Raw genomic sequence first — 12,622 nt, forward strand, 5'->3', positions numbered from 1 at the left:
TTTATCAGAGAGGACGGTTATAAGAGCTGAAAAGAGAGGGTGTGTACTATTGTATTGACAGCCGTTACAGGAGTGCCAATTCCAGCCAGTTAGAAGAGGATGATGGTGTGGAGCTCCCATCTAGCTGTGATGAGGATTTAGGGAGCAAAGATAGTGTTTGGAAAAGAGCCCAACATATGTTACGTGTGGTTAGAATAATTTTACAAATGAATAGCATGAGCCAGAATTCAAATGCAACCATTAATGTAAAGTGGTAACATCAGAAAACATTAGTGCCATGGTTTTATACCAAAATAATCCTTCATTTTTGCTATATTTACATTATAGTAAATGCTTATAGTAATTGTTTTTTTCTGAAACCATTCTTCTCAGTTTAGATCAATGATATCTACATTTACTGCAGTCACTTTGGAGATGAGTCTGTATGAAGCGTTTTAAATTCAACAGTAACCACTTTGCTGTGTCCGTTTTGTTCATAAAAGAAATATAAAATAAACCATAACAATAAATATGCTGAAATAAATTATCCAAGCTGAAGATTAAGTGATGTGTGTGCGCTGTGTGCATGCACTTGCACATACACAAGGACAAACACCACTAGTATAAAATCCTCTGAGTAGCCTTCTGACCTTTTTATAATCCCAGGCTGTTAGTGTAGATAAGACAGATCTTCCCTCCAACTGTTGTTCCCTTTCTCCTCCTCCCTCTGCTGCTCTGTCCTTTCACTAAACACTAAATGCAACCAAATCTGTCAATACAGTAAACTCTCGACTTTTATACCTGTTCCCCTGCAAGAGAGAGATTAGGATACCCTTGTTGGGTTCGTCTATAGATCAGCAGTGAAAGGGACTAGATGGCTTCAAACCATGTGGACGGGAAGATAAGACAACATGATTATCCATTCAACATGGTAGTTTGCAAGAGAGTGCCTAACAAAAACCTGCCGATCTATACATTCAGACTGACTTATTATATTTGCTTTTGCACCCATGTATGCAGAACTTGCACGTACTGACACACTTGTATATGTGTGTATGTTTACGTTATCAGTGCCTGGAAACTTTGACAAGCCGTCAGATGGAGATGCAGTTGTTCATCGCAGACGGTTGCAAGGAAGCTCTGCTGGAGGAGAAGAGACGCTTCTGTTTCCTGGTGGACAAACACTGCATGTTTTCCTACCAGTTTGCAAACTTCCATGACAAGGTACAAGACACTCCTGCTCCTCCTCATGTTGGAATCAATCAGCAGATTTTACATTCACTTGACCTAACTGGCTATGTTTGTGATGTTGGTGAAAAGTCCAAAATTTTAACTGTTGTGTTCTGACTTTGAAGTACATCACATTCCATTTCACAGAGAATACGTCCGACAGCTTTAAATCTAACCACATCACCAACAATCTCGGGACCCGCAATGCATCATGTTACCATAGTGATGAAAATGTGTGCACTGTTTCTTCTGATTACTCATGTCTTTTTTTAATATCTCTTCTTATGTCCATGCCTGCTGGACAGGCCAGAGATATGCTGACGGAAAAGCTGAGCAGCTGGCAGGACCAGTGCAGTGATGCCTCCAACATGCCCGAGACCATCTTGTCCATGATCGAGGGACTGCGCACGCCAGTTTCCATAACACCGTTGCCCTCTCCTTCTCCCTCACGACACAGCGTGGTATGATGGGAGGGATGAGGGTACAAATAAAGACGTGTACTCGTGCTGCTGCCTTGTTTTGCAGTGCATTTTCTATATTAAGCACACATTGTAGTAGAACATCTCGAGATCGATGCAAGATAGCAACCCTCCTAATTACGTCACACTCTCCCCCTAAGGGGTAGACGATGTGATTAGATGTCATAGCACCTTACTTACTTACTGATTTGCATATTGATCAGCAGAAAATGGTGTTCTTCAAGATTTGAAGTTGACCAAAATTGATCTGTAAAGAAATATTTAGATATACTGAATACAATGAATCAAATTCTAGTAAAGATATAATGTATGTATTAATTACATTTATTAAGCATGACGTAGCTTAACGTTCACATAAATGTAACCTATTATTTTTAATGTATCGTGACTGTGATTACTGCAAGATGTGAATGAGCTAAACTGACTTTTGTTTAGATCTTAAATTAAGTTGGAATTCACTAGATTGTATACATACATATATATCTTTTTTTTCTGTGGCAGAACTTCTCTGCACCTCCAGCCCCACCTCTAAAGGCCCAGACCAGCCCACTGGCTAACATGTTCACCCAGGAGAACAACACCAGTGCAGCCACCACAACTAACAACAGCACAGGTATTAAGAATATGCCAATGGTTTTCAATTAGCGCCTCCCTCTGTGCTGGCATGGCTTCAAGCGTGCGTGAGAACCGTCTGTTCTTTCCTGAACTGTGAATGGCCTTTATCCTGTGTAGAACAATGGTATCCTCTTCATCTGGGTTTTGGATTTAGTATATCACTTTGCAAAATCTATTACAGGATAGTGATTTTGCACCTATTACAGGTTAAAATGTATCAAATAAATGTAAATAAGTGTAAATAATTCAATTTCTTCCTCCCAGACCATGGGAACAGTGAGGAGGGCAATCTGGCCAGATCTGTGTCTGTCGCCACGGGCCTAAACAACATAGTGAAGAGGCCACGTGTGCGCACAATCTTCCCCCACACTGCCGGGAACAACAATACACTGCTCAGCTTTGACGAGGGAGAAGTCATCGTCTTGCTCATCCCTGACGAGAAAGACGGGTGGATGTATGGCGAACTGGAGAAGAATGGAAAGTGAGTTCGACCGCATGTGCTACATTTGTATTGTCATATAAAGACTATAATCATACAGATATGCGCATATATGTACAGAAAAGACATGATTGCATTAGAAATGTAAAATATGTCTGCCCATACTCACAAGATACATCAGCTACCCTATATATAATCCTTTGAATGATAACAAGAAATGAATCCATCTTACTGCAATTTACAGTGGTCATGGCCTATTCATGAATTGTTTAAAACTTGCTTGCCGTTTTTTGCCGCCCTCCTACCAGTCAGGTGATTGATATGAGTTGGACTGCATTGTCCTAACTAGACAGGTGGTCCCTAGCCTGATTGTCATGCTGGCCATGCGCAAGCATACACAAAGCTCAGGGCTCCGCAAATGCTGCCTAAGCTGGAACACTCGCTGATAAGAAAATCAAAGTAAAGTATGGCCTGAGGGTGAGATGTATGATGGCGGACTGGAGCGAGGCAGAGAGGGAAGTTCAGAGTACCACCTGCTCTCCCACACGAACAGGCACCAAGTGAGCCTGCTCTCTCAAAGTCTCTGAAGTCTGACTTTTTAAACAGGGATTTGATCTAAAGCCCTTGAAAGTGTGTTTTTGAATTTTAATCATTCATCTGGTTTGATCTCCGTCACTATCAAGGGAAATTTCCTGGCAAATTTGCCCAAACAACAGATCAAGGATAGAAAGGAATCATTTGTGAGCTGCTTTCAAAAGTGAGGCTGCCACAGAGTAAAACTTTGGTCTTGCTCTCTCGCCGCTGCAAGGAGAAAGGGTGGGGTGGGGTTAAAAGAAAGTGCCCAAAGGCTAAAAAAGTGTACATCATCAAGTATATCAGAGCACAGAATCTGACGAGTTAGGCTTCTTGTCCCGCAGGTAGGTTTTGCTTTGATGCATTTGGGTTTTTCGCTAGGTTTCTCTCTTTGTCTTATATCAGCTTTGAAAGTGTATCCTGGCAACTCACCTGGCAACACCCAGACTCAGATACCCACGCACACTATTGATGGACTGAAGAATGAACATCAGCAAGACCGAGATGCATTAGAATCACAGTGAACTAAAAATGTACTTGTAATATGCAGCATTTGACAACATGACATCTGACTTGTGGCTACGCATGGTTTTATCATGCTCACATTGACTTTGGGTGCAGCATATATACACACAGCTGGCCACCTGAGCCAGTGAGATGTCCTTGAGCAAGATTTTTATTAATCCACATGTTTCAGTAGAGCTGCTAAGTGACCAGCGGTAACAACAGTGCTGGGAACACAGAATGTTTTGAGTGGAAAACCCTTCTCTAAATAAACACACCCATCCTGTTATTAATATTAGTGTGATAGATGAAGGTGTATTTTCCAGTGAGACTCGAGAGTCTTTTTATCTCAGGTACACGAAGGGAACACCTTCTTTCCGAGCCACATGTGCAAATATTAACATTTATCCACATGGAGGGAGAGGCTGATTGGCTACAAGCTGATTACGAAAGGGTGAACAATCTTGTACCGCAACAGCACAATGACACACAGTCCTTGGACTGAGCTTGTGACTCGGACTAGTTCTCACTCGTTTTCTGACCCTGAAGCTTTTTGTACTGTCATGTGAAGTAAATGTGTTTTTAAATCTGATATAAACCATTTATATCAGATCAAGGTGAGAAATTGTTGGAGCAAAGTCACCTTCAGTCTATTGAATCATTTAAATTGCTTCATCACGTTGTTCTCATTATGTCACTCAACTCTCTTTAATGTTTTGATCCCTTTAGCACACCATAATGAAGTTTATTTTGGGGTGTGTGTGTGGGCAGGAACAAATTGCTGCATGATTTCTCTAACTGCAGCCACTAGAAACCTCAGGTCTCTGATATCTGACTGAAACATTGGCACATTTATTAAACAAGCATAAAGATTCATTCAAGTTCAAAACACTAGATAAATTGTGTTAGCTCTGCAGGTTGGGCATAAGAGGTAAGACCTTCAAGTCATTGATTTTCTTTGCACCATATAACATAGATACATTCAGTCTCCAACCAACACGGAGGATGTGTTGTTAACACTGATCAAATCCATCAAAACACAGCAGAAAAGCATTTAACATACTACCCTACAGTGATTATATGATGTTTGTGATTACAAAACATCTCTTCACCATGATGTTGTCTGTGACGAATCGCAGATTTCTGCAACCATAGTTACCTAGGTATGCATCCACACAGTATACAACAATAGAGAGGGCTATAATAACTCTATAATATCTAGCTGATTCTCAGTGAGGGGGAAAAAAGGAGCCTGTCTGCCTGTATGTCTCTGTAACTGCCTCTGTTTACCGTCTCTGTCTTTATCTTCTGATTAAGGGATTGAGAAAGCCATTGGGTAAAGGTTAGAGCAGCAGACCGCTTCACCACTGTCCTGCAATCATTTAGAGAGAATTTCTGTGCAATGAGAGCTAACCGAGAGGCTGGCAGTAGGATAGACTGCAGATATAATCATGTCTAACCTGGCTTCTCTCTGTGACTCTATCTTTTCAGGAGGGGCTGGTTCCCTTCGTCATACTGCCGTGCATTCTCTGAGCCACTCGTGAATAACAACAGGTAAGGAGACTCCACGTTCCAGACAAACACGCACACACACCAGCAGGTTTAATGTTACAGCCAGCTGTATTGTTGGCAGTGTTTCCTCTACCTGCTCCTGTTAGAGTGATGACCATTCTAATCCTACAGGGGACTCTCCCCTTCCTCCACCTTTGATTCCTGTTGTCCGACGTTCAACCTTCAAGTGGTCAATTTTTTCTCCACATGAAAGCTTTCTTTTTTTAATTTGGATTCATAGATGTCATTAAAATGTCAGTAAAACTGACTGAAGTGTCCTTTGCTCATATAAAGACAGCAAGCCTCAATTCTGTGTAATTAAAATGAATCCTAAATTGGACTTTTCACACAAGCCCAGCAAAATATCAGGAAACAGGATGTTGAGTGCTGATGAATACATTTTGCTGCTGATGAGAGAGAGAGAGAGGTTCACAGAGTTGACTCCAGGCTTTTCTTCAAAGAGACTAATCCCTGTCGGTTTAATTTATCAGATCTTAATATGCTGCACCTCCCACAGAGAGGCTGCCAGCCAACTGCTACCAGTCACAGAGACAGAAAGTTTAAATCATAACCAGCGCCGGGGGACATAACAACACACATACACAGCCTTGTGTATCCTGTCCTTATCAGGACCCTCCTCTGACCACATGTAGAAACCTATATTTGTCTATGTGGTATTAAAATAGGGCCCAAAAATGTGTACCCCATAACCCCTATTTTAACATCATCCCTATAAGTCTAACATCATTTTTACTTTAATCTTAATCTAAATATAATTCTAAAACAAAGAAACAGCTTTCCAGCAGCTTGGAGATAGAAGCAGCAGGAGTAGACATACACACATACACACACAGTCTGGAGGACTCATGTAAAGTCCTGTAATTAGTTTGATTAAGTGGCCTTTTTCTTCCTTTCTCTTATTGTCTTCTCCCTTCCTCACTCTTCTCCTTCCACTCAATCTTTTATCCTTTCAATCCCTTCATCTCTCTCTACTCTATTTCTGTCTTTTCACTCTATTCCCTCTTTTGTCATACCATCCCTCCTGTTCCTCATCTACAGTGTGTCTGCCGCCCCATACCGCAGTAGGAGCGTGGTCAACCTGCACCACCAGGACACAGAGACAGACGAGGCTACCATGGTCCTTCCTCCAGCGGATTACTGTGACAGCCCGCAGCGCAACCCCACCAAGAACAGCACCGTCACCACAATTAACAACCACCAGCACTCCCCCACACCCTCTGCAGCGTCCTCCTGCTCGTCTGATCACACCACGGTCAGTCAGTGGGCTTAGATCTTATTTTAAATCAACAATTGACCTACTGTCCTCTGTCAGATTTTTCTCTCGGCTGGTACAGTCCTGCCATAGCTGCACCTAATACCTACTGTACCCTCAGCGGTGCAGCCTTATCTTGACTTCTGATGGCAGTATGTGTGTGTTGTTGGTGTCAGATGAGCTTTTTGTGTCTGCTTCAGAAACCTGACCACACTCTGATACACTCTCAGTGTCAGCTGACATACAGTATAAAAATCAGTTATTGGAACTCAGGGACAGTTTAACATTGAGTTTGCTGTGGGTATATTCAATATGATGAGGTTGTCATGTAAAAAAAAAAATACAAAAAACACAAACACAGACATTCTGGGTGCTTTCACATTTTACTTGCAAGATGAAGAAAATACACTTACTATGTCTACTTGAAAAAATACTAAATAATATCATTAATTTTAAGCATACCAAGACAATCATTGGATCAAGGATGAAAACAGATGCGGAGTAGCTATAAGGAAGATCGCCTTTGTTAAGCTGCGTTCAGACCAAAAGCGTCTGACGCGAAAAAATCGCTTGAATCGCTTCTATCGCGCCGCTTGATCATAAATATACATTTTTGGATCATCGCTTCATTCGCTTCATTCGCGCTTGTGACGTCGGGAGAAACTCGCTGCTGATTGGATGTCGCGGCGCGATGCCGCCTGAAAAGTTCAAATTTTCCAACTTTATTCGCGCCGCTTCAGACGCTTGATTCATTCATTCATTCATTCATTCGCTTCAGACGCTTCATTCGCGCCGCCTGATATAAAATCGCGTGTGATCGCGCCATTTACATTCATTTTCTATGTGGACTTGCTGCTCAATTCGCGTCAGACGCTTTTGGTCTGAACGCAGCTTTACAAATCTCCCCTTTGTGCTTGTAATAGGTCCCCTGGAGACTCTGCTAAGAATCAGTTAGACTGGGATGGAGATGAGAACACGGTCTGTGTGACTGAAGTCGCTAACAGGGCCCACACACACCACCCATCCGTTGAAGCATGAATGCGAACCATCCTGCATGTCAGAATTGATTTCAAAATATGAGTCTCATACAGTTATTATATAATATTCTTATTGCAGGCATCTCCCATTCCAACATTGCTGTAGTTTACTTTACAAATTTCATCTATTTGCATCTCATGCAAAGCGTCAGCCAAGGTTGCGGTTTCCTCTGTGAAAGCTTTTGTAGTTCCCCAGGCTGTGCTGGATAAATGTAAATGCGGTAGCTCAGGGTCAAACGCACCTGCTCTGTTTGCACAATCACCTACACATTGTCTGCGCTACATCACACTGACAGCGCTCGTCTAGTGTCCAGACACTAGCTGTGAAATTGGCTACATCAAGTTAATCATACACACTCACAAGTACAGTCATTGAATCCTTACTCATGCATAACAAATGGAAGATTTAGGTGATAGACTGGACGTACAACTCAATTACATTAATATCCTGAAGTTCACTGTAATCTTAATGTATATGGACATATACAAACTGGAACTGATGTAGAATACAATAAAAAACTTTGTCATTGTATTTTACATATAATGAGATTACAGGTGCCACCCCTTTTGTGCTTTAAAGACAAATAAAAACATGACAACCAGATAAAAACAAGACACACGCAGATCAGGTCAGTATACTGTAAATCACTGTTGTAAAATGTGTTTATTATTGCACCTTTCTTTATTTAAATATATACGTGGAAAATGTAAACAGAAACACTGTCAGCCAAAAACAAAACACACACAAACACACTCACAGCCAATGTGGCTATTCTGGTAGGCTATGATGTTTGACTCGGACAGAGATTCAATGTTTTGAGTGGAAAACCCTTCTCTAAATAAACACACCCATCCTGTTATTAATATTAGTGTGATAGACTACTAATTTGGTCCACAGCCACAGGCAGTCAACAATTAGCATCCGTGTGTGTGTGTGTGTGTGTGTGTGTGTGTGCGTGTGTGTGTGTGTGTGTGTGTGTGTGAGTGTGAGTGTGTGTGAGTGTGTGTGAGTGTGTGTGAGTGTGTGTGAGTGTGTGTGAGTGTGTGTGAGTGTGAGTGTGTGTGTGTGTCTCTACTGTCAGGCCTGTTGGTCTACATCCGGCCTGCATATCTCCTCCACTGACTCAGTGTTACATTGGAATTATACTCCGGTTGAACCCGATACACGCGTTCCCTCTTTGTCACTGTCTCTTCATTCTTTCATTTTCTTGTTGTTGCTTGTCTGTTTATCTCCACATCTGAACACTCCTTCCACCTTAACATGCCTCTCATTCTGCCTCTTTCCTTCCTCTCTGTCCCTCACTCTATTTCCACAGTAAATAAGCGTCACTTACGGGAAAGTTTACCTTCCATTCATTCCTTGTGACTCACAAATCTTCAAACTAATTAAAACTGAAACACACACATACAAATCCCAGACCCACTTGTGGGAAAAAGTTCTGCAGTGCTACAGTAGACTAATACTCTTGAGTTATGTTTAGCTCAGTGTATGAGTGGGCAGCTCAGGTTGTGTGTTGCTGTTTGCATATGTTAGTGCTTCTGTGTTTTGTAAGTAAGCAACTTGTGGCTGCAACTTACATGAACATTATTTTTTAATCTATGCATGCTGCATCACTGTTATCTTCAGGTAATTAGCTCTGGATAAATGTAGGCAAGTGGAAGACTGTACGGTTCATCTGTACTGATAAATGGAAGCGAGTGTATGGAAGAGCGAGGTTAGTCCACAGAGGAGAGGAAAGAGGAGAACGAAGGGCTGCTGGAGGTGGGGTTACCCTGGAATGCACTCTCATCATGACAAAAAATGTACCCTCACTGGTTTGGTGTTTTGTGTTGAGAAACAGATAACTTAACAGGCATTAAGATATTTAGAGGATGGAGGAGAGACTGAGAGAGAGAGAAAGTTATCTGTGAGATTGAGATCAACAAAGAAACTTAAAGGGCAGAGGTGTTTTTTGACCTCAAGTTGTGTGCCAGTGAAAGAGAAAGAAAATACACTCCTGTCTGTCGATACTCAAAGATTTACAGATCAAAACAAACACAATTGAAGACTCTCTTGGTTCCTTGATTGAGGTTTGAGTTAGCATGTTGTCTGTATACCACTGTATGTTAAACTGCAGTCCAAAGTAGAGAGACAGTAGGTGTTATTTGGAGTGCATTTGAATAAGGAAACATGCCCATTAAATGTCAAGATTATTGCTATGTGATATGTAATGCAAACACCTGTAGAAGGGGGACAGGTATGAAACTATCTGTGGCCTGTGGGAAAATAACAGTGGTTGCAGTGAGTAGTCTTGTGCCAAGGCTGAAACAATGTGGACAGCTACAGCAGTCACTCTATCTGCTCCTGACCTCTTGTGGATTCTACACAGTATTGCAGGTTGGCTCCTAGAAAACAGTTCCAGCTGCTAGGAAGATCTACTGTGTGATCTACTGTGTAGTATAAAGTTGTCATATTCTACCCCTTTTTCAAAATGTGTCTGAAATGCTTTGGTCAAAATACCACAAGGATCAAGCACCAGAATGGTTTAAGCTCAATAAATTAAATAATAAATAAATACTTTTGAAATGCTTGTTTTTTAAATGGAGTTCAGATCAATCAAAGCTCCATCCACACTCAAAATAACGTCATCAAAAGGCATGAACACGGCAGCAATGATATTGGTTATACACAGAGATATCTACATACCATGCTCACTTATACTCACTAACTGGCTACAGTTTACAATATTGAAATCACTGCCAATTTCACTTATTCAGTACACCCTTCCGTCCTTCAGTAGGTAAATGTGAAAACAGCCTTCTGGTGTCAAACTCAGGAACAAAAAGAAAAATGTGTTTTTATGAGCAGCGAAGGACTTAAAGGTATAAATGTCATACACATTTTTAATAGAATTGGAATAGAATTTTAGAATTGGTTCTGCCGAAATATGTAAAATGACTTGTTCGGCTCAAAATTCTAATTTTGTAAACAAAATTAAATTAAATTTAAAAAAATTTAAAACCCTGCCCTGCACATCGTGTCTTTATTCAGATGCAGTGACACTGACTTTGGCTCTTCATCGGAAAATGTATGCATTGTAATGAGACTTGCATTTCCAGAAGGTTCAGATTCCACACGCTGTCTCGTGATGTGACATAGCATGTTGGTCTTTCCCACGCTGTGTTCAATCCTTCAGCAGCCGTGTGTGTGTGTGTGTGTGTGTGTGTGTGTGTGTGTGTGTGTGTGTGTGTGTGTGTGTGTGTGTGTGTGTGTGTGTGTGTGTGTGTGTGTGTGTGTGTGTGTGTGTTGTGTATGTGTGCGTCTTCATTTCTATGTTTGAGAGAACCAATTTCAATAGAAAACCAGCTTTTTGAGGACCTTTGTGTTTTGAGGACATTTTGGTTGGTCTTCACAACTTCAAAGGGCAATTTGAGGATTAAGATTTGGTTATAAGGTTAAGGTTAAGCATTGGGTTTAAGCATTGTGATGGTTAGAGGAATGTATTATGTCAATAAGTTTGTTCTTTATATCCTCACAAGTATATAAAGACATACGAATGTGTGTGTTGGGTTATACTTTACAAAAGGATGATGATTGAGGTATTCATAGTGCAAATGTGTCATGGTTATGTACTGTGTGACATATTGTATTACAGTTGAGTGTTGGCCTTGTGACTCAGACGTAATAGCCTATCTGTTTTCTCCTCAGACAATCCAGTCTAATGGCATCTCAAGAACTCCGCCTGCTTTCCTTGCGTAAGTCGCATAAGAACATGAACAAGATGATCTGCCTTTCTCTCGCTCAGACATGCACTCACTACTCATATCTGCTGTGTATTCACAGGGGAGGGAACCCATTCGCCACAGTCAGGCTACGTCCAACCGTCACCAATGACCGCTCTGCACCCGTCATTTGATCTGTCCACATTTCCACCCACCCTCGATTCCTACCACCCCTCGTCATCCTTCCTGTGTCATCTACCAATGACATGCAGCTCGGCCCCTGCCTCTACTTTTCAGCAGCTTATTTGGATCTGTGTGGAACTATACAAAACTTGGCCAGCACTGAGAGGGGAAAAAATGCCATTTGAAGTTGGGATCCACTTTAGAGTCTCAAACTCTCACGTGGAAGTATTTTGGGACCATTTTATTTGCAGAACAGATGCTCATATATTTAAGATATATATTTTCTATGTCTATTTCTGTCTGTTTGTGGTGGTGATATTTAAATGACCACATTCTTACCTGCACTTGAGAAAGAGATGAATAAAAATGGTCAGAGAAAATATTGCAATGTATTTATGCTGTTGATGTTGCTTGTTTGTCTTCAAAATGACTGTTAGAAATCTTGTCTGTTGCCATAGGACAGTCAAAGAATGTACTGTTGAGGACCTCTGCATTTCACCTTCAAGTCCTTATGAAAATGTTGCTACTCAGTGTTGATACTGATTAAAAATTATGTTGCCGTGAGCAGAGGCAGTTATATATGATTAAAAGGGATGCATCCAAAAATGCACCACAAATGATCTTTATCCTTAAAACCTTCTTGTCATATTTGTATAACAGATGTTATAAATACTGTCTTTTGTAGAGCTAGAAGATTATGGAGATAGGACTTTGCCTTAATGACACACACATACCTGCTGTAAAAAAAAATATATCTTTCACCTGTTGTTTTCTTCAAATTGTGGACATGAGTTGTAACAATCACCTCATCTTCACATAGACAGTGCAATCATTTCCGCTTTAGTCATTACACATGACATTTTGAGAACGCAGTGTGTATATTTTGTTTGGTCTTTGACCCTCATTACACCCTTAATAAAATTCAATTTGCTGTATGGAAAAATAAAGATTTATTTCTTCAATTTGCTGTTTTGCTGTGTTCTTATACACAATGAATCTACACAGTGTAATCTCATTATGCATTAATCTATGTGAAGAATTACAGCAGGCTGTCAGT

General features: G+C 40.9%; 1 protein-coding gene across 1 annotated transcript in view; it reads left to right on the forward strand.

Moving 5' to 3' along the window:
• The window catches only part of baiap2l1b (BAR/IMD domain containing adaptor protein 2 like 1b), a 28,394-nt gene extending 16,818 nt beyond the window's left edge, over nt 1-11,576 (forward strand). The window contains exons 7-14 of the mRNA XM_062438040.1: nt 1,051-1,203; nt 1,515-1,670; nt 2,190-2,301; nt 2,568-2,784; nt 5,311-5,373; nt 6,430-6,643; nt 11,369-11,415; nt 11,504-11,576. Of these exons, the coding sequence (XP_062294024.1) occupies nt 1,051-1,203; nt 1,515-1,670; nt 2,190-2,301; nt 2,568-2,784; nt 5,311-5,373; nt 6,430-6,643; nt 11,369-11,415; nt 11,504-11,576 (1,035 nt within the window). The remainder of the gene's footprint in view (nt 1-1,050; nt 1,204-1,514; nt 1,671-2,189; nt 2,302-2,567; nt 2,785-5,310; nt 5,374-6,429; nt 6,644-11,368; nt 11,416-11,503) is intronic.
• The last annotated feature ends 1,046 nt before the right edge of the window (nt 11,577-12,622 follow it).

The sequence above is a fragment of the Scomber scombrus genome, chromosome 18 (genome assembly GCF_963691925.1).
Source record: "Scomber scombrus chromosome 18, fScoSco1.1, whole genome shotgun sequence".
Lineage (NCBI taxonomy): Eukaryota > Metazoa > Chordata > Actinopteri > Scombriformes > Scombridae > Scomber > Scomber scombrus.